This window comes from Salvelinus sp. IW2-2015, linkage group LG2, assembly GCF_002910315.2.
Source record: "Salvelinus sp. IW2-2015 linkage group LG2, ASM291031v2, whole genome shotgun sequence".
Classification (NCBI taxonomy): domain Eukaryota; kingdom Metazoa; phylum Chordata; class Actinopteri; order Salmoniformes; family Salmonidae; genus Salvelinus; species Salvelinus sp. IW2-2015.
The window spans coordinates 9,981,477-10,004,856 of NC_036839.1; the positions used below are offsets into that span (position 1 = coordinate 9,981,477).

Genomic DNA, 23,380 nt, shown 5'->3' on the forward strand with positions numbered 1-23,380 from the left:
TTTTCACTACATGACTTAAGATACACAACTAATGTGAATGGGGGGGGGGGGATTATTTTTTGCTAACGCTCAGTGTTGAAAACCATTTTAAACGGCCTTCCCTAGAGCAGGGTTGATACTGTATGTGGAGGGAAGACCGGGGGGGGGGCTTCCTATACCTCTGTGTTTCAGACAGTCTAGGACTGTTTTGTCTGGAGTTTCGTTTGAGGCAGCACTCCCAGAGAATGTTTACTTTTACCTTTCCGGTGGGCTAGCTACTCTTGATCTGATTCCCATGATTCCCAAGTAGCCTACTGTAAGACCTGCCTCTTTCTGGAACGCGTAGGGGTGGGTGTCAACATTTTTACATGTAATATGAGATTGCCTAATAGAAGCTGAACACCTTTATTATAACAGTGTATATCATTGTTTTGTGAAGTATGTTATAGTTCACCTATTAAGACGTTTATCATTTTGTAATACCTGAGACACAATAAGTACTCAGGAGAACTGCTTAGCCCGCCCAGAGAGGTACAAATCCTATTGCTCCTTTGCTTAACCAACACAGTTCATTAAAGGATAGGAAAGGACACTGAGTTACAGATAATACACTGATCTGCTGATGGACTGATAAACTGAAGTGCAGTAGTACGACATAGTACAATATCCACTAGAGAGCAATGATGTAACACTGATGCTGACCTCTCAATGCACAATTGGAAAATGAGTTATGATCTGTTCAAAAAGTTAAATGAGGTTTGGTAAGTATGCAGTTTGACTTCCAGTGTGTGTTATTTGATCAAGTTGTTGACAGAATACCATGCTAAATATCTCAAGTCTTCCTTTGCATGAACCTAAGAAACATATCTCATCGTTATCGTAATCGAATCACACGTTCCATTGACACTTTCTCTCAAGCGCTTGGTAGTTTGTTTCTAGCATATGGACCGTTTTTCCAACATCCAGTCCGCTGACTTCTTTTTGGTTTCTGTGTTTCCTATATAGCACTGCCATCACTGACAGTTGACAGGTTGTGAAATCAGCTGCAAGTCATGAAAAGCATTTTACCGGGTGTTGTAACAGCCAGGAGACGTGGCAGGTATCCATTCAGCCTCTAACTTAAAACCCATACTGACTAAATGACCATTCCACATGTTACAACTGTCTGCCTCAACTCTTACCACTGCTCAGCTCCTAAAACATTTATTTTTCACGGTAATATTTCGTCAGTGGTGTAAAGTACTTAAGTAAAAATACTTGAAAGTACTACTTAAGTAGGTTTTTGGGGTGTCTGTACATTAATTTATTATTTATATTTTTGACAACTTTTACTTCACTACATTCCCGAAAAGATGTATGTACTTTTTACCCCATACATTTTCCTTGACACCCAAAAGTACTTGTTACATTTTGAATGGTTAGCAGGACAGGAAAATTGTCTAATTCACACTTATCAAGAACATCCCAGGTCATCCCATATTGCCTCTGATCTTTTTTTAATTTTATTTAACCTTTATTTAACTAGGCAAGTCTGTTATGAACAAATTCTTAGTTACAATGATGGCCTACCAAAAGGCAAAAGGCCTCCTGGGGGATGGGGGCTGGGGGCTGGGATTTAAAAAAATAATATATATATAAAAGACAAAACGCACATCATGACAAGAGAGACAACACAACACAACATAAAGAGAGACCTAAGACATACTTCGTTTGTAATTGATGTCTTGAGTGTTGGAGTGTGCCCCTGTCTATCAGTAAATAAAAAAAATATAAAATCCAAAGTATATTTAAAAGAAAATACTTTTAGACTTTTACTCAAGTAGTATTTTACTGGTTGACTTTCACTTTAACTTGGGTACTTTTTCCCCAATCGCACAAAACAACTTTAAATTGTGCTTTCAAAATCGGGAGTTAAAGCTAGTGGTTATTGGTGATAGTAGTCAACTATGGTGTCTGAACTTCTTGTGGCTTGAGTACAGTGAGAAATGCAGAGAATCAACACTAGCCTGCCTGTCCTTTTTGTTTTGAGTAATCACAACCTGTCCAGGTAATGATCCAAGTAAGCCTGATAAAATGGGCAATCGATGTTATCAATAGCTATCTATAAAGGATTAAAAGACGGTAACATTTCAGAATAATAGCTTTCTGATTGCTGGCTATGTGAACTAAGCACTGAAAAGCGTATTTAAGTTATCTATTTGAATGTACCAGCTGAAAATATTGTACTAATCATCAAATACGTGTAAGAAGTTGATGAACCATTGGTTCAAAACACCCTTGAGCTGAGAGCAATATACATCATGTAGTTCATACATAATTTACAGTTTACAAGTGCTGTGACCCAGACCAGACAGTACATTTTGGGGAGAGATTTGCACATTTCCAGACCTTCCCCTTTCCCATCTCACACGACCAATGAAACGTCTCGCAACGTATTTTAGAACTGACGCCAAAAAGTTTGATACTGGCAAACGAAAACCGCAAGATCTGAATAAAGTAGTCTCCACGGTCAGTCCGACGGGTGAGTGACTTACCTGTCTTTGAAAGCGCGATTCATTTTCTCGCTGAATTCTTTTAGGAAAAGGTTCTCTCTTCAGAGTGAAACGTTTGAGCAAAGGAGCAGCGCTTCATATTGGGGGGACACTACTTTGTAGCACTCTGCAACGTGCTGCTAAGGTAAATCCAACTGAAATATTGAAAATGTTTGTCACAGCCTAGGCTACCTGTGTTGCCTAGGCTTGTGTTTATAATAAAGGAACTAATTATGACAACTTGTATTATAGCCTAGTTCGTTTATTTCTTTAGGTTTCTCTTATTATTGCATGCGTTTCCATTTCTCAGCGCTTTTTAATTTTTTTTAAATGTATTTTTATTTAAATGTATGAAATTACTATTTACATTATTCTACTGAATTATTAGTAGCCTAATACTTTACCACAATATTTTTAAGCTAATGTTTTTTTGAGAGCCTTTCATTTATTGCCTTTGAGTTCTAAATTGCACGTAAACACTGCAGTAGATAAATAGATAATCATGCAGTAGATAAATAGATAATCATGTAGTGTATTTTAATTCAACGTGGTCGCAGGGCAATTCGTATTGTTCTGTATATACATATGTGACGCTTCATTCAGGATGATATTTTACGTTACATTACATTATGAATGGAATCGCTGTTGTACAATATCATGCAAGTTATAGGATGTACAATAGCATACATCTTTGAAGATGTATTGTAATGACCGCGATAGATTATAAACACATTTACATTTTATTCATTTAGCAGATGCTCTTATCCAGAGCGGCTTACAGGCGGAATTAGTGTTAAGTCCTTTACTCAAGGACACATTGACAGTCGGTTCGGGGATTCGAACCAGAGACCTTTCGGTTACTGGGCCAACGCTCTTAACTGCTATTCTCACACGGATCACATGGCCTGTCCATGTGAACCCCTTATCCTTCGGCAGCAGGTGGTTTAGGTCAGTTGTTCCCAACCTGGGGCAATAGGACCCATGGGGGTACTTGGCCTATCCACAGGGGGTACTTGAGAAGACTCATGAGACCATAGGACTACTGGTAAAATGCATATGAAGGGGTACTTCCTGGGTACTCCGGGCAGTCAAAATTCAGTTGCTGGTACAGTAAATGAAATGGGTTAGGAACCACTGGTTTAGGTAAGCGTCGACGCTGGACAAGCCCCGTACAAACCTCCTGTAGTATGAGGTCAGGCCCAGGAAGCTCTGTCTGAGGGCTCAATCAAGTCAGCCCACTGCATCTCCAACACCGCCTTGTCTGCAGCCTCCTGGCGTGCCAGTGGGATACGGCGGAGATGCATCTTTATGGCCAGAGCATCGCCTTTGTCGATCTCATGCTGCACCTGGTGAGTCTGACACCTACTCACTCAGAGAAAAGCTTAGTTTGAACTCAAACAGCAACTGGAGCTGGAGGAATGTCACACACAGCCGTAGGGGCGGGGGGCATAGCTATGATGTGCAGGTGACCGGGGGGCTGGGGGAAAGTCACACACTGATGTGGGGTGAGGGCAGCCATGGGTCTCTTTGACTGCCTGAGTAAGGGGGCCGTTGGACTGCATGAATGTGACATTTATATTTTATTTCACCTTTATTTAACTAGGCAAGTCAGTTAAGCGCAAAATCTTATTTTCAATGACGGCCTAGGTTAACTGCCTTGTTCAGGGGCAGAACGACAGATTTTTACCTTGTCAGCTCGGGGATTCGATCTTGCAACCTTTCAGTTAGTACAAAGCTCTAACCACTAGGCTACCTGCCGCCTGTGTTGGTGACTGCAGGCACTCCCTGGAAGCTCAGTGTGCACCTGTCTAGATCTAGCTTCCTTCCCTTCCATCCCACACAGGATGATGCACTGTCCTGACCCCTACTGTCAAAGTAATTATCCCCTTCCTTTTCATGGGTGCCATCTCACCTGTAACTGTGCAGGGCTGCACAGTTGTGGCCTCAAACTGAGCCCAACCTGTTACAATTCCCAGCCTCACCATGGTTACTGTGGATCCAGTGTCCACCAGGGCAGAGCAGAGCACTCCCTCCACATTGACTGGGATGTGACAAAAGTCCCCAACACAGGTTCGGCCCACCATCCGCTTGCAGCTTCTGGGGGAAGTGGAGCCTCGCTCCCCCGTCTGTGCTGTTGGACTCCCCCTGGCGATGGTGGGGGTTGGGAAAGAGAGACAGTGGTCCGCCCCGTCTATGCGGACCCCGAGCCGTTTCTCTGGGCTCTGGGGAACTTTGGGCAATTCCTGAACAAATGGCCTGGCTGGCCACTCCCCCAGCAGACCATGGGGCCAGGGCGTGTGCTGTCTGTCGCGATACAGCACAAATTAGTTCAGTCATTTCAGTCACTCATGCAGGCTTTCCCAGCTCTGGGCTACTCTGAACCACAGCCCGCAAAGTGGGTGTATCTCCAAACGCCCCCACTGAAGACCCAGCCCACACAATCTCCCTCTCCAAAGCCATCTCCAAGGCTTTCTGTAATCACTCTGGATGAGCCAGCTGGGTCTGTGTGTGCAGCTCTGTAGGAGAGAGCGCCTGTATGAACTGGTCGTGTGCCAGCTTCCTCTGCACGGAGGAGGGGGGGGGGCATGTGAGCGTATGCCCGCAAGTGAGGCTCTCAAAGTCATTAGCTACCACCCGTAGAGGCTCCCCAGGCTGCCTGCATCTATTACTCCGTTTGGAGCGCAGTAGCCCTCAGTGTTCTAACTAAGCCCTATAATCACGTCTCTCCTCCGGGCGAAGCAACAACGAACAGGACAGAGCATGGTTTGTGCAAGCAGGCTTTGTGCCCCGATGCCCTCACGACCTCCTCAGCCAGATCCTTCGATGTCCATGTGGGTTCGTAGTGTCAACCCTGCAATGCACACACACTTACATACACCAACTGGTTGATGGACTGCTAAATGTTTTTTTTTTGTTCTCTTGCTTTGTTTGTTCTTTTCCATATTATTTCTATCTCTGGTAAGCTACCCAGAAAAGGGTTAAAATTGCCCATATTAATATTTGTAGCCTTAGAAATAAGGTTCATGAAATCATTAACTTGCTAACATCAGATAGCATTTAATATATTAACCATTTCTGAGATTCACTTAGATAATTCCTTTGATGTTACAGCAGTAGCAATACAAGGATATAACATCTACAGATGAGACAGGAATGCCTATAGGGGAGGTGTTGCTGTATATATTCAGTGCCATATCCCTGTAATGTTAAGAGATGATCTCATGGCAAGTGTTATTGAGGGGTGTTGTGGTTACAGGTTCACCTGGCTCATCTAAAGCCTATTATTTTAGGGTGTTGCTATAGGCCACCAAATGCTAACAGTCAGTATCTAAACTGAACAAAAATATAAACGCAAAGTGCAACAATTTCAAAGATTTTACCGAGTTACAGTTCATAGAAGGAAATCAGTCAATTTAAATAAATTCATTAGGCCATAATCTATGGATTTCACATGACTAGGCAGAGGCCCAGCCAATCTGAATGAGTTTTACCCCACAAAAGGGCTTTATTACAGACAGAAATACTCCTCAGCACCCCCCGCCCCCTCCTCAGGCAATCCCGCAGGTGAAGAAGCCGGATGTGGAGGTCCTAGGTTGGCGTGGTTATATTTCGCCTGTTGGATGAACTGCCAAATTCTCTAAAACAACGTTGGAGGCAGCTTATCGTAGCGAAATTAACACTCAATTATGTGGCAACAATTCTGTTGGACATTCCTGCAGTCAGCATGCCAATTGCACACTGCCTCAGAACTTGAGACATCTGTGGCATTGTGTTGTGTGACAAGACTGCACATTTTAGAGTGGCCTTTTATTGTCCCCAGCACAAGGTGCACCTGTGTAATGATCATGCTGTTTAATCAGCTTCTTGATATTCTATGCCTGTCAGGTGGATGGATTATCTTGACAAAGGAGAAATGCTCACTAACAGGGTTGTAAACAAATTTGTACACAAAATTTGAGAGAAATAAGTTGTGTGTATGAAACATTTCTGGGATCTTTTATTTCAGCTCATGAAACATGGGACTAACAATTTACATGGTGTGTTTATTTTTGTTCAGTATAGATAATGTTTGTGAAATGCTTGATAGTGTGTGTGTCATGAAAACAGAGAGGTCTATTTTCTAGCAACTAGCTGTCCTCTCAAGAGGAAGCTTCTAACTGTGACTAATGCCTGTAATATGACCCAGGTTATCACTCAGTCAACTAGAGGGCATACCAATAGTGTTTGATCTGTGACAACCACTTGTATTGATCATATCTTCACTAATGCTGCAGAGCTTTGCTCCAAAGCAATATCAGTTCCCATTGGCTGTAGTGACCATCACATTATGGCAATAACAAGGAAAGCCAAAGTGCCAAAGATCGGGCCTGAAGTAATTTATAAGAAATATATTTCTTAACCTTTTATTTAACTAGGCAAGTCAGTTAAGAACAAATTCTTATTTACAATGACGGCCAAGCCCGGATGAATCTGGGCCAATTGTGCGCCGCCCTATGCGACTCCCAATCACGGCCGGATGCGGACAAACCAGGGACTGTAATGACACTTCTTGCACTGAGATGCAGTGCCTTAGACCGCTGTGCCACTTGGGAACCCGAAGAAAAAAAAAGTTCTCAGGACTCTTTTGTTGAAGATGTGTATGAGGCAGTGAATCCAGATGCAGCACTGGAAGTACTTGTCAAAAATGGCATGATTCATTTTACAAGCATGTTAAGAAATTAGTGGCGAGAACTGTTAGAGCCCTCTGAATTGAAAAATCATATGATTCAAAGTAGAGGTCGACCGATTAATCGGCTTGGCCGGTTAACTAGGGCCGATTTTCAAGTTTTCACAACATTTTTGGATGCCGACTATGACCGATTACATTGCGTTCCACGAGGAAACTGCATGGCAGGCTGTGACCACCTGTTACGCGAGTGCAGCAAGGAGCCAAGGTAAGTTGCTAGCTAGCATTAAACTTATCTTATAAAAAAACAATTAATCTTAACATAATCACTAGTTAACTACACATGGTTGATGATATTACTAGGTTAACTAGCTTGTCCAGCGTTGCATATAATTAATTAATTTTTGTCCTGCGTTGCCTGTTAATTTATTATCGAATCACAGCCTACTAACAAAAGCACATTCGCGAAAAAAAGCACAATCGTTGCACGAATGTACCTAACCATAAACATCAATAGCTTTCTTTTAAAATCAATACACAAAGTATATTTTTTTAAACCTGCATATTTAGTTAAAAGAAATTAATGTTAGCAGGCAATATTAACTAGGGAAATTGTGTCACTTCTCTTGCATTCATTGCACGCAGTGTCAGGGTATATGCAACAGTTTGGGCCGCCTGGCTCGTTGCGAACTAATTTGCCAGAAGTGTACATAATTATGACATAAAATTGATGTGTTGTGGAATGTAACAGCAATATTTAGACTTAGGGTTGCCGCCCGTTCGATAAATACGGAACGGTCCCGTATTTCACTTAGACTAAACGTTTTGTTTTCGAAATGATAGTTTCCGGATTTGACCATATTAATGACCTAAGGCTCGTATTTCTGTGTTTATTATATTATAATTAAGTCTATGATTTGATAGAGCAGTCTGACAGAGCGGTGGTAGGCAGCAGCAGGCTCGTAAGCATTCATTCAAACTTTACTGCGTTTTCCAGCAGCTCTTAGCAATGCTTGATTCACAGCGCTGTTTATGACTTCAAGCCTATCAACCCCTTGAGATTAGGCTGACAATACTAAAGTGCCTATTAGAATATCCAATAGTCAAAGGTATATGAAATACAAATGGTATAGAGAGAAATAGTCGACGCGTCATAATTCCTATAACTACAACCTAAAACTTCTTAACTGGGAATATTGAACCACCAGCTTTCATATGTTCTGAGCGAGGAACTTCAACGATAGATTTTTTACATGGCACATATTGCACTTTTACTTTCTTCTCCAACACTGTTTTTGAATTATTTAAACCAAATTGAGCATGTTTCATTATTTATTTGAGATTAAATAGATTTTATTTGTATTATATTAAGTTAAAATGTGTTCATTGTTCATTCAGTATTGTTGTAATTGTCATTATTACAAATATATACATACATACATACATACATACAGTTGAAGACGGACGTTTACGTACACCTTAGCCAAATACATTTAAACTCAGTTTTTCACAATTCCTGACATTTAATCCAAGTAAAGATTCCCTGTTTTAGGTCAGTAAGGATCACCACTTTATTTTAAGAATGTGAAATGTCAGAATAATAGTAGAGAGAATGATTATTTCAGATTTGATTTCTTTCATCACATTCTCAGTGGGTCAGAAGTTTACATACACTCAATTCGTATTTAGTAACATTGCCTTTAAATTGTTTAACTTGGGCCAGACGTTTTGGGTTGCCTTCCACAAGCTTCCCACAATAAGTTGGGTGAATTTTGGCCCATTCCTCCTGACAGAGCTGGTGTAACTGAGTCAGGTTTGTAGGCCTCCTTGCTCGCACACGCTTTTTCAGTTCTGCCCACATGTTCTATAGGCTTGAGGTCAGGGCTTTGTGATGGCCACTCTAATACCTTGACTTTGTTGTCCGTAAGCCATTTTGCCACAATTTTGGATGTATGCTTGGGGTCATTGTCCATTTGGAAGACGCATTTGTGACCAAGCTTTCACTTCCTGACTGATGTCTTGAGATGTTGCTTCAATATATCCACATAATTTTCCTTCCTCGTGATGCCATCTATTTTGTGAAGTGCACCAGTCCCTCCTGCAGCAAAGCACCCCCACAACATGATGCTGCCACCCCCGTGCTTCACGGTTGGGATGTTGTTCTTTGGCTTGCAAGCATCCCCCTTTTTCCTCCAAACATAACCATGGTCATTATGGCCAAACAGTTCTATTTTTGTTTCATCAGACCAGAGGACATTTCTCCAAAAAGTACGATCTTTGTCCCCATGTGCAGTTGCAAACCGTCTGGCTTTTTTATGGAGGTTTTGGAGCAGTGGCTTCTTCCTTGTGGAGCTGCCTTTCAGGTTATGTCGATTATAGGACTCGTTTTACTGTGGATTTAGGTACTTTTGTACCTGTTTCCTCCAGCATCTTCACAAGGTCCTTTGCTGTTGTTCTGGGATTGATTTGCACTTTTCAAACCGAAGTACGTTCATCTCTAGGAGACAGAACGCGTCTCCTTCCTGAGCGGTATGACGGCTAAAGGAGTGTGTGCATCCACAGGTGTGAAAAGAGATGTGAAAGGAAGCTATAGTAATAGTAAAGCAGCCTTTGCTGGCTCTAACAGCAGCCCAATCAGCCTTTTAAACTGATAGAGATAATTGTGTTTGACTAAATACAACTTGTTCTCTGAAAAATAGCATTAACTACTGACTTTCAGCATGCATATACAGAAGGGCACTCAACTTGTACTGCGCTGACTCAGGTGACAGATGATTGTAAGATGATAGTTGGATCTGTATTGTGAGGATTTCAGTGCAGCCTTTTATGTTATTGATCATAAATTGTTATTGAAGACACTCAGTTGATATGGCTGTACATCACCTGCCATCACATGGTTGGAGAGTTATTTATCCTATAGAACCCAGAGAGTGTTCTTTAATGGAAGCTTCTCTAACATCATATGTACAGTGCGGTGTCCCTCAGGGCAGTTGCCTTGGGCTGTTACTCTTCTCTATTTTTACAAATAATTTGCCACTGGTCTTACACAAAGCTAGAATGACTATGTATGCAGATCCTCACACACTCTACAAGTTACACCCAAAGCCAGTGAGCTCACTGAAATTCTAAATAAGGAGTTACTCATCAGAATGGGTGATTTAATTAATAATAAACTGGTCTTAAATAAATCTAAAACAAAAGCATTGGTATTTGGTTCAAAACATTCTCTTGACCTAAACCTCAACTGGAGTTGTGTATAAAGGGTGTGACCATTTGAAGTTGAAGTCAAAAATGTTGTGAAAATGGAGAGGGGTATGTCTGTTTATAAAAACATGTTATGTGTTTTTGACACACAAATCAACTGTACTAGTTGTTCAGTCTCTGGTCCTGTCTGGTAATATGGTCAAGTGCAGCAAAGAAAGACCTAGCAAAGCTGCAGCTGGCTCAAAGCAAAGCAGCACGCCTTTCCCTTTTCTGCACATACAGAGCTAACATCAACTACATGAATGCCAGTCTTTCCTGGTTGAGGGTTGACAAGAGATTAACTGCTTCTCTTCTAGTTTTTATGAGAAGTGTTACTGTACTGAAAATGTCAGATTGCTTGCATAGTCAAATAACATTCAGCTCAGATACCCATACATGCCACCAGGGGTCTCTTCACAGTCCCCAAGTCCAAAACAAATTCAGGGTAACACAGTATTATACAGAGCCATGATCTCATGTAATTCCCTTTCATCTCCAATTTACTCAAGCAAACAGCAAAATTCCCTTTAAAAAAATGTTTTTTATGGAATGGCGCACACTAACACACACCATTTTTTTGTTGTTGTATTGTTTATATTATATATATATTTTAGTTGTATTGTTTGTATATTGTTGTATTTAAAATGTGTCCGTGTCTGTCAGTGTTTTGTTAACGTAAACTCGTACATCGCCTTTAGTCTGTACAATTGCCCTTATTTTAGCGCCCCATAAACGTAATACTTCCAGATCAACTGTAATGTCAAAACCATTGTAAAGCACAATGTCTCCCCTTTCCAACATTATCAATTACATGACCTAAACGCTGCCAGTTTCTGCATAATTCAAGCAGGCAATGAGTCCCGTATGGGTCTTTTTAAAAATGGCTGTTGGGGAAGTGAAACTAATGCATGATAGTGAGAAGGAGAGATGTTGTGTGGGAAAATTGCTTTTTTTCACTCGATCTGTCCAACTTATCACCTTATCGCCTCTAAAATGTAAATAAAACACTATAAAGAGTTTATATAATGTGTCATTACATACCTATTTGAAGGTTTGTGTCGAATTTGAATCTGTTTTTAGGGCGGTGCTAAAGTGATCTTAGAAGTAAACAGCGGCTTTGAGAATGATGATCGCATGCAATGATGACGCAAAAAATGACTAGGTATCCCCCCTTACCCCCATCACTGTCCATTTCTTGTTTTTAAACGATGAGAGAAGTGCTACACCTGGTGGAGAGAGATTGTAAGACAGAAATAGTTGCTTTATGCGTGCTGTACGTTACGACATGACACGTCACGATGTATCGGAGGGTCCGTTTTTTTCAACTTTTCTCCAATACTATAGAGCCATTACCATGTCGATCAACGTTTGAATAGAAACCTAGTTCACACCCCCGATTTTGATGAGTTTACGTTACTTGTCGTGTTTTTTGCGGACCCCAGGAAGAATAGTTGCTAAATTGAAAGTAGTTCATGGTGATCCGAATAAACCAAACCAAATCATGCACATGCACCTACCTCACCTTATTACTCCGCTGACTCTTCCTTCACTCTTGGACTACCATAAAGCATTTTCAGTCTCTCTACTAGGCTAATCCTCGTATCTAGCCACTGTAGTCAGCTAGCTAGCTAGCTAGCTAGTTAAATTTTTGTTTTTACTTCTGACACCAATGTAATGACCTCTAGATCACAAAGAAAAGAATGTCAACAACAGAGGATCCAGTTTTCAAATTGAGCGGTTTATTAACCAGAACTCACAGGTCGTAGCTTACACCACATAAATCAGTAAACCACCACCATCCACAACTCTGTCAGGATGTAAAAAGAGACCGAACTATAGCAATTTTAAACCTGAGGTGCCTTTTTGAGTTCCAACTGAAACTAAAAACACTGCAGTAAAATAATGTAGTGTACTTTATTTAGCCTTTGGGTTAGGGGAATGTTTCCCGCAAAACTGCTTACTGCCTCGTAGAAGAAATGCCATGCGGCGCATAGACGCAAGATATTGAACTTCACTGCGTTCGCCTCATTAGTTGGCACTATATAGATCAACGTTTTTTTCTGTGATCGAATGAACATGATTTCAACCCCTTTTTCAATTGAACAAACCAAAATAAATATAACTTTGCAAGACTGAGTCTGTGATTTTGTTGTAGGCAGAGCCAGAGCGCAACGGAGTAGAATTTAATTGGCAGGGTAGCCCATGAGCAGTCTTTCAATCACCCGCAAGTGAATGCGCTTTTCAGATCTGTTCAGATCAGAGTGCAGAGCCGAACATGTCCACATGTGTTGATATTCTTTGCTATTTAGCGAGTTATTAGCCCAGTTATAGAAAGTATAGGTCAGCAATGGGGAGTTACTGCTTCCTACAAAAGCACACAACCGTGTAGGCTACATTTCAAGGTGTATTTGAAAAGCCAGTCAGGTAAAAAAGCTTACAGTATGTCTTTTAAAGGGGCGTTGTTGTATTTTAAGAGGCGTGAATATGCAGATAAGCCAATAGGCAGAAGGGTAGCATAGATTGTCTAATTCTCTGTATGGCAATAATAGTAAATTGTATTTTGTAAAGTGGTTTCTTGCCTCATACATTTAAACTTACAGTCAACTATTTGGCCCATGGTGTTGCAGACCAAGTAAAAAAAAAATACATTTATGTCAAGCCCTTCATAATGTAAAAACGTTTTAAAAAGTTTAATGCAATGTAGGCCTGTATTGAACACCACACATAGGCTACTGTAGGCTATATCATATAAATCAAAAGCTATTTCCATGTGAAAATGTTATGGGATTTGCTCCACTGGTTTTGTTGGTAGGCCTACATTATGATCAAATAGCCGCTTGGCTACTGTCTAAAACTATAAGGGTACAGCCTCAGTGTTCACTGTAAACGCGTGCCGGAAGTTGCACCAAAAATGTGTTCATGAGCTTGATCCATAATCAGTTGGACATGAGCAGTGCCGTAAGTAATGAAATGCAGGTGATTTGAACTGTAAGTCCAGTTAATAACACTGTAATAGTAATCCTCTCTCACTAGCTGTGCTCTGGCAGTCGGCTACTTTGATGGCACCCAGAATCTAAAGACGGCCTTGAATAGGAGCAGAAGTCTTAAGTCAGCGCTTTCCCCTGTCCAGATATTGACTACAAGGGGACAAATGGAGCTGACTAGTGTTGCAGCAGGAGCTCATGTAATGTAGCTAGCGAAGGACGCTTTTGAACTGTTCAACTGATGTTCTATGGTGGAATATGTCATAACTAGGGTTGCAAATTCCGGTACATTCGCAGTTTTTCCAGAAATCCCAGTTGGAAGATTCCGGAAATCAGGAGGGAATAAGCAAGAAATCCTGTATCGTCCAATTTTGGAAAGTTACTGGAATTTTGCAAACCTAGTAATAAGTTAATTATTATAGTTTGATATGACATGTCTCAACTACAGTCACATTTGACAAATGGAACTGTTATGGGGCACTGGTTAGGCCTATAGCTATACAAAACTGACAACAGCACCCCAGCATCATTGTGTGGTTAAGCGATTTACATTTAAGTCATTTCGCAGACGCTCTTATCTAGAATCAAACCAACAACCCTGGCGTTGCGAGCGCCATGCTCTATCAACTGAGCACCGCAATGCTGTACCAACTGAGCTGGTATCGGTGTGTCCCCCAAATGGCACCTTATTCCCTATATAGTGCCCTCCTTTTGACCAGTGCCCTATGGGCCCTGGTCAAAGGTAGTGCACTACATAGGGAATAGGGTGCCATTTGGGATGTACAGTGTGAGGAAGGTTACAGGGTTGTTACTAGCCTTGTCACAGTCCTGTCAGTGACTCTGAGCTTCCTGCTGCTATTGCCAAACAGTAGCATTGTCTCTGTACACCATGGACCCGTTATCTATCACTTATGTCTTCCCAGCTATCACGTGTGTCACGTTTTCCAAAAGCCCCAACAAGTGTGATTCTACTGTTGATAAGATTAGACAGTGTGTATACACATCATCCAGTTTCGCCCAATCATTCTCCTTTCATTGTGTCCTTTGTACACTTAACAAAAATATAAACACAACATGTGAAGTGTTGGTTCTATGTTTCATGAGCTGAAATAAAAGTTTCCAGAAATGTTCCAAATGCACAAAAGGTTATTTCTCTCAAATGTTGTGCGTCCCTGTTACTGAGCATTTCTCCTTTGCCAAAATAATCCATCCACCTGACAGGTGTGGTATATCAAGAAGCTGATTAAACAGCATGATCATTACACAAGTGCACCTTGTGCTGGTGACAAAAGGCCACTCAATGTGCAGTTTTGTCACACAACACAATGTCACAGATGTCTCAAGTTTTGAGGGAGCGTGCAATTGACATGCTGACTGCAGGAATGTCCACCAGAGCTGTTGCCAGGGAATTGAATGTTAATATCTCTACCATTAGCCGCCTCCAACGTCATCTTAGGGAATTTGGCAGTTCGTCCAACCGGTCTCACAACCGCAGAGCAAATGTATGGCATCGTGTGGGTGAGTGGTTTGCCGAGGCAAACGGTGGTCACACCAGGTACTGACAGGTTTTCTGATCCACGCACCTACCTTTTTTTGAAGGTATCTGTGACCAACAGATGCATATCTGTATTCCCAGTCATGTGAAATCCATAGATTAGGGCCTAATGAATTTATTTCAATTGACTGATTTCCTTATAAACTGTAACTCAGTAAAATCTTTTAAAATGTTGCATTTATATTTTTGTTCAGTATATTTGACTGCAGGCCGCTGTTTATATCATCCTGGTGAGTCATGGGCTGTGTCAATTGTCCACTTATGGTAGTTGCTGAGTACAGTGTGTATTTATAGCAGAAATGTCCCATTCCCGACACAATTACGTGTTGCTTCTGATATTGTTACATTTGCTCTATGGGTCTGACCTTGAGTTCCCCCATGTTCTGTTGCACAGTTGAATGTTCAATGTGATAAGCACTTCACTGCGTGGGCTGACATAAACACTGTGCAACACATAAAGTGATCCCCAGCCAATCTTGTCTATTAAAATAATATCTCTTTAACTGCTAGTTGGTTTCATTAACAGGTCCCAACATTTTTATTTACTGGTTATTTGACTGAGGTACAGTCATTTTTAGACGGCTATTTGTTGATAGTGGCCAAATACAGTAACTTTAACTGTGGGATTCCAGGTGTTTTATCAGTCCACAGGTTGTGTCTGAAATGGCACCTTATTTCCTTATTTCCTAAGTGTACAAAACATTAGGAACACCTGCTCTTTCCATGACGTAGACTGACCAGGTGAAAGCTACGATCCCTTATTGATGTCACTTGTTAAATCCACTTCAATCAATGTAGATGAAGGGGAGGAGACGGGTTAAATAAGGATTTTTAACCCTTGAGACATGGATTGTGTATGTGTGCCATTCAGAGGATGCATAGGCAAGACAAAATACTGAAGTACCTTTTGAACAGGGTATGGTAGTAGGTGCCAGGCGCACCAGTTTGTGTCAATAAGTGCATTTTGAGGTTGGTTCAGTTTCGTTTAGATTATTTAAAAATAATCACGGTTTTCGGTTTCAATATTTTTAACATTAATTCTGTAACGACACAGAATAAAACAAATTTGATTTGATTAATAAATGTACTATGATGGTACTGACTTTATTACTGCTTATCACTTAATAATCATTTATTTACATCACTTTACTTGAATAAAATATTTCAGTTGTGCCTTATACATTTTTTTTATAGGGTGACTTTGTTATTTAATTTCTATAGAAAATACTTCATTATTTCGTTTCTCATCTCTAGAGCTGCTGTCTGACAAAATCACTATTTCGGTAGTTCTTGAAAGTAAAAAGGCATCACTTAGATCATGTATTTTCAGGTAGAGATACCTCATGAAGGAACTGCTCTCTATCCCTCTTGATCGCGCATCTTCCGTGTCTGCCCCACACAGACCGGACAAGTAGGCGTGCAATGGATTATGGTCATTGTAGTTAATTATCATGTTTTCTGCGCTAAACTATTAGGATATTAGCCTGTTGGAAGCTACAACTCCCTTACTATATCGCACAGTTCGGGCTTGATCTTATTTATCTCTAGAGAAACTGTGTATTCAACTCAGAGAAAAAAATGCACAAAATTTAAATTCAAATAACTGAACCGATGTCGATCTATTAGTTGTTTTAAAAACCGAAAAATAACCCACATTTCAGTTAATCACTGAGCACTACACCCTAATGGCCTCCGGTGAAGGTGAATGACCCCATGGCCATGTAAACATCTGAGGTGTTTGCTTATTGCTAACACCGGTGCAAAAGAGAGCCCCAAACTGTCAGAGAAAGAGTACATCTCTCCCAGCCAGGTGTTCCAGATATGCATCTCAGTGACTTAACCCTTAGATGTTAGGATCATTGGTATTGGAGTACTGTGGATAGAACCAATATTCCTGTGGGTTAGCACTAGCAGCGCCACCTTTTTAGTGGTGTTTCTTCTGTCAGCTATCGCAAGTATTTTCATTTGCCTTGCTAAACTATATTCCATGTTTATTTGTATTGATATTGGCTTTGAAAGGGTATGGAACCTTACATCGACTATGTCGAATGTGAGTTATGATTCATGTTTGTTTCGGGGCCATGCAAAACATTATTGGTCAAATAGACTGTGAAGCTCTGAATATACATTCTGCAATGTGTCAACTGATAAAGGATCAACATCCCTATCTTGTTGTTCTAAGAAAGGATTAATGAAACACAGGCCTGGCTGTGGCTTTGCTGATAGTAACCCGTTGTTATTTCTTTATATTTGGGAAGCAACATGGCATCCTGGTAATGGATTACACAGTGTATGTCCCAAATGCCCCCATATTCCATATATAGTGCACTACTTCTGACCAGAGCCAATAGGGCGCAGGTCAAACGTAGTGCACTATGTAGGGAGTAGGGTGCCATTTGGGATGTAGACAGAATATTAATGCATTCAGAAACACAACAGTTCTATAGTTACACACTGGTTGAATCAACGTTGTTTCTACGTCATTTCAATGATATTACGTTGAACCAACATGTAATAGACATTGAATTGTCTGTGCCCAACCTTTTTGTCCAAATGTGTGTGCATAGAATGTTTTGATGGTTTATACAGCAAATGGACTTCCACGCTTGTGGTTATTATAGGCCTTGCACATTCTGTCAATGAAGTGTTTTCTCAGACAGAGAGCATTTTATGTTAATGCCCGTGGCTGCTGGGAAGTCAACACAAGCAACACCACTGTTTTCATGTTTAAGTCCTCACCAAGCACATGTTTAGATTCCACCTGAGGTTATGTTCTCTAATTTTGTCTCCATCAGTTTGTCCTCATTTTCCTTTTGATTGGGAACTGAACAGAAGCTAATGAATAAAACACACTCACTTTTAATCAAGACCATGGGTTCTTCCCTGATATACGTGTTTAATATGATGTCGTGTTAGTTGAACAAAGATGGGCTATAAAGTAACATAGTGTGGACCCTAAAGAACCACAATGGAAATCAGCCTTCTTTTGGCTTCATTGTGTTTTAAATTCAATCAATAAACCAATCAGCAAATCAACCAATCAATCTCTTAGTCCATGTAAAGATGTGCAGCTCTGTTTGTCCTAACAGCTCTACTGTACCTTAATGTGTTCCTACCTTTTTATATACACATTTTCTCCATGAAAATAGGAGTTGGGACGCACACAAACCCAGCCCCAGGGCAGCCAACTAGCAAGCATCAGGCTTCCTGAACACTAAACAGAAGCAGGCCTTGATCCACCACTGCCCCTCCTACTGCGAAGCCAGCCCAACACGGGAATACAGTGAGTCGGTCGGCTTCTCTCTGATTGTTTCCCTTCTCTCTTTCTGTTGCGCAAGCTTTCTTAATTGTCGAATGTTTTATTAACTGTTTTATAGTGTTGACTTGAAAGTGAGAATGCAACACGGCATATGGGGACGTCATCATGACATAAGCTAACGTGCAGGGCAAATATCATGCAGTGTCATCACATGGGTCACTGCTGAGCAAAGAATCTATTCGAATCCTTACGTTGCCGACATGGTATCGCAACATGATCTGATCAACTGTGAGACTTGACTTTGAAGACTTGAATGAGTTCCAGATACAAGTGAATAGGTTATAATGCATTAGTAAATGTTGCCGGTAGACTGCATTCACTTTGGGGCCCACCATGCTTCTTTTTGTTAGATCATTTCATATGTAATGTGACTAACAGTTGTGCTCTGAGCTCAAGCTAAATCCTTCATCTTCGTCCTTAATGGCTGTGAGGCTTTTGTTTCGGGGCAGAGCATGTCAATCTCATAGCCGAACTGTTCTGAATGTGTCATACTATTACTGGTCTCTGTGAGGTAATAACCCAATGGCTCCCTATTGTCTACAGTGCACTATTTTTGCCCAGGGCCACAACCAAAATCACTCTGCAGAGCCCCTCAGTGACCCTGAACTGGCACCTGTCTCACAACACCGAAAGAGCAAGAGGGCTTGACGACACGCCACATATTAAGCAGCTGTTTTGACGTTATTAATCCCATGTGATGTTGGGTGGCATTGTGTAGAGGTGGGAAATGAATTGTATTAAAATAAAGGCTAAACTCAAATGTGTTGTTTTTGACACATTACAGCCACTGCTGTTAAACCGCAGTGGCTTTTTTTTCCATTTTCACAATGGAACATTTAGTCATGAATTCTCAAATCCTTTCGCTTTTTCTACCCTTTTCTCCTCTCACGTTCATTCTCAGGGGGCTCCAGCTGCGTCTCCGGCTGCAGCTTCATATGGCTTGCAGTCTGCAGTCTGAGGGCCCCGTGTTTATACCAGAATCAGACATCAAACCTCTCAAAACAGCCACGATTAAATCACTTCTACTTGTCCCTCCTTGGTGGTCCCAACTCCTCTACTGAGACAGTGCTGATTATAACACATCCCACAGATGGGATACACAATGACCACGGCATATTTCCGACTGACCGTATGTTTGTATGTACAGTATGTGGGTGTTATGCTTATTTAGCTATTCTAATGTATTAGATTAGATGAGATTCACAGGGATGAGTGTTGGCCAGCTAGAGCGAGAGAGCGCACGTACTGTGATCCAGTGAACTTTGAGTAGTCAAATATTGTGGTTGTAGCCTACAGGGAGCGTTTTTGTTACTTATTTTGCTTTGTCGCTTATTTGACTGTTGATTATATGGTGGAGGCTGAAAAGGTGTCTGAGAATACCACTTCTGTGAACACTTCTGCAAAAAATAAACATGGGAGGTATTTCCCCCAAAACGTCAGGAAAGGGAAGTTGCAGTTATTTTCTAATATTTCCTTAACTACTTCTACAGCTAAGTTACGGCTTGCCAAAGCTAAGCAAGGGCGTCTAAGAATAACAAGCTCAAAACTGCTAAAGTAATGACTGTGAATCAATGGATGACACTTTTTTTTTTTTTTTTATCTATCGTTATTATGGTCGATACGGATTTGGCAAGAAACGAGATGGTTGATGGTGTATACAGAGACAGGAATCACTTCAAATAGGGAATAGGGTGCCATTTGGGACGCATCCTATAAAAATGAAGTGCATTATCAAAACAGTTTACAAAAAGTCATTATATCCTGTACAGAAATATGGGGGATGTGCAGCTTGTGACAACGCGGATCTCCAAGACCAGCCTGACACAAGGCCGAGGTTCCCCAAGTCAGGATCCTCCAGCCTTCACTCTCCCACCCCGCAATGCCCGGGTCAGTCCGGGAGGGACAGCGCGGCTGGATGGGAAGGTATGGATCTCTCTCTCTCCACTTCCCCCTCTCAAAATCCCTTTCTTTCCTCCTGACGCTGTACTGGTTATATCTGTTTCTTTTCTCAACCCGCCCCAGCATGTGTGAGTTCTGCATGTTGCACACTTTTCATTGTGTTAGGAGTGAAGGTGCTGAAGCGAACTTGTTGCTCTTGGGTCAAGGCCTGATGTTGAGCCCCACCTCCTGTTAGCAGACAGAGGCTGTGCCAAGACTCCTTACTGTGCTGTTCACTGAGCATTCCTTGGCATCCCTCTCTGGGCATCACCTGGGTTTAGGTGTTGATTTGGGTTTGGGCATCAGTCTCCGGTTATCAGCTGACTCAATGTGGCCATGGAAGAGCAAGCAGGCTTTGTACAAAAAAATTTGAGTCTGAGAATGCTTTTCCGAACATGTAACTGAGGTTGACAGACGGTACTGTCAGGTCATTACATTTACGTGATATTTTAGTCATTTAGACACTCTTGATTTATCCCAATGGTCCTTTTGGAGAAGACTGCTTGAATTTCCCATTTCCACATTTTCCATCTGATTCTTGCATGGTTCATAGTTATCCTATGAAAGGAAGAAATCTCTGCCCCAAAGTGTTTATAAAGTTTCCAAACCGATAAGTCGTAGGCTATACTTTTAAAAGGGTACTTTAAAAAATTGGGTGGAAGTTCCGTAGGTAGATTAAAGATCTATAATGGGTGAAATGCTAGCCAAGAAGAGAGAGATAATGTATGCCATTCAGCAGGCCTAAAGTTACTTAGTCGTGAGTGCCTACATGTTTGTATGGTTGGCCCCAGTGAGAATCGAACCCATACTCTACCTGCTGAGCCACACAGGACCACACAATGCATTTATAAAGAATACTTTATTATTTTCATGTCTATACCTCGAGAGTGTGGGTTTGTTGTCTATGTATTTGTTATCCCCATAAATGCATGATTTACACCGTCCACTGCACATCGCACTCAAGCTACACCAACTCTCCAGTGGCCTTGCTCCATGTTTGGAAACGCTCAATGTCCCCTTGTTATGTTTTGACACCCCTCCCAGAGGGTCGCCTCTTCTCTTCAGATGCCCCAGTCTCAGTTTTTGTCATGTCTCCCCACTGCTTTCCATGTTAAAGGGATAGTTCACCCAAATTACAAAATAACATGTTGGTTTCTTTACCATGTAATCAGGCTTTGGTTTTGTTTATCTGGCCACTGTCTCCAGATGCTAACGTTTTATAACATTTTGCATTTTGTGTGGACTATTGCTTTTACGACATGAAGGCAGTGTTATGGCAATGCATTGAGTGGGATCTCTCTTTTAGATTGAAAAGGATATGTGATTAACAAGACTGTATTGTTACAGAAAGCAGGCTCCTGTCAGTTTGTGTTCACCTCCACTCTACCCATCCAGCTGGTTTTCATTTGGCTTCTCTGTCTCTGATTTTGAGTCTGATGTGAAGCATTGAAGTAGTTTCTAGGACCCATGTTATGAATTTGAATTGCATCCGGTGAATGAAATGAAACAGTAAAGTCTTAAAGGAGAGATGTGATAATTCAGATGGAACTGTTATCAGGCATGTGCAGAGTAATATTGTCCATAACTATAATGCATATTGACCAATCAGCATCCAAGATCCAAACTAGGGCTGTCCCTAATAAAAAAGATATAATCATAGTCGATCGAGAGTCGTCTGTTCTTTCGACCAATCGTTTGGTCAAAATGTTTAAACATGCAGTTTTACATATATAGACACACCCTTTGATTGAATAAAATCAACTTTATGTAAGCTACTGATCTTGTCTGATGCTTTAAGCACTGAAATAAAAAATGAAGACACACAAATTACTAAAGAGTGAGCCAGAGATCAATATAGTCTAACAAGAAGAAAAGAAAACTGTTCTGACCCCCCCCCCCCTCGCTGCCCTCTGCTGCTGGCCTATGCAGATTATGCTATTAAGCTCCTGAAGTTGCCTGTAATAGGCTACACCAGCGGTCTGCAACCTTTTCCATTTGGAGTACCAAGTTCTCGTACCATTGCTACTGATCTGCGGGCCAGTTATGATTTTCATAAGCACATTTTCATGGAACAGTTTAATATAATTTCTAATAAAGTCTTCATATTTCAGAATCAATGTCAAATGATTAATCAAAATTATATCTAAATGTAAAATGAACTTCTAATAAAAACATAACAGCCCGCAGGTAAGAAAATATCCGGATAAAAATAAATATCCCTTAAAATCACATTGGCTAGACATGGCCTGTCTGCAAAGAACTTGAAACATTGTATCAATTATTAACTTGCTAGCATAGCAACATTGTATAAAATATTCTGGGCCCTCAGTTTCCTGCGCCAGTGACCTCCTGACAGATCGACACAGCTGTAGGCTATAAGTAGTAATCAGGCTGTGTTGAGGAACTATTCTCATCCTCAATTGATGTAAAAACTTTTGTTTACTTGCTGTATGAGGTGAAGAAAAAATGACTTTGAGAAGCTAAAACAATCAGAAATAGTATTAGATCCCCAATGGGCACATTTATCAAATTTTATTTGTCACATGCACCGAATACAACAGGTGTGGACCTAACAGTGAAATGCTTACTTACAAGCCCTTAATCAACTGCAGTTTTAAGAAAATATCTTTAAAAAAGTAAGAGATGAAAGTAACAAATAATTAAAGAGCAGCAGTAAAATAACAATAGCGAGGCTTTATACAGGGGGTACCGGTGTCGAGGTAATATGTACATGTAGGTTGAGTTAAAGTGACTATGCATAGATAATAACAGAGTAGCAGCAGTGTAGAAGATGGGGGGACAATGCAAATAGTCTGGGTAGCCATTTGAAGGAATTGTTCAGGAGTCTTATGGCTTGGGGGTAGAAGCTGTTTAGAAGCCTCTTGGACCTAGACTTGGCGCTCCGGTACCGCTTGCAATGCGGGAGGCAGAGAGAACAGTATGACTAGGGTGGCTGGAGTCTTTGACAATTTTTTGTGACTTCCTTGGACACCGCCTGGTATAGAGGTTCTGGATGGCAGAAAGCTTGGCCTCAGTGATGTACTGGGCCATGATAGTTGGTGATGTGGACGCCAAGGCACTTGAAGTTCTCAACCTGCTCCACTGCAGCCCCATCAATGAGAATGGGGGCGTGCTCGGTCCTCCTTTTCCTGTAGTCCACAATCA

At 41.1% G+C, this 23,380-nt stretch overlaps 1 protein-coding gene across 4 annotated transcripts in view; it reads left to right on the forward strand.

Annotated features, from left to right (window-relative positions):
• Positions 1-2,470: 2,470 nt before the first annotated feature.
• Positions 2,471-23,380, forward strand: part of LOC111974136 (myosin light chain kinase, smooth muscle) — a 96,584-nt gene continuing 75,674 nt past the window's right edge. The window contains exons 1-3 of one of the 4 annotated variants that reach the window (XM_024001746.3): positions 2,471-2,655; positions 18,108-18,241; positions 20,047-20,200. In XM_024001746.3, the coding sequence (XP_023857514.1) occupies positions 20,051-20,200 (150 nt within the window). In that variant the 5' untranslated portion in view covers positions 2,471-2,655; positions 18,108-18,241; positions 20,047-20,050. Of the gene's footprint in view, positions 2,656-16,827; positions 16,914-17,355; positions 18,242-20,046; positions 20,201-23,380 lie in introns of those variants that run through there. The other 3 variants (XM_024001770.3, XM_024001762.3, XM_024001756.3) reach the window with 3 other exon arrangements.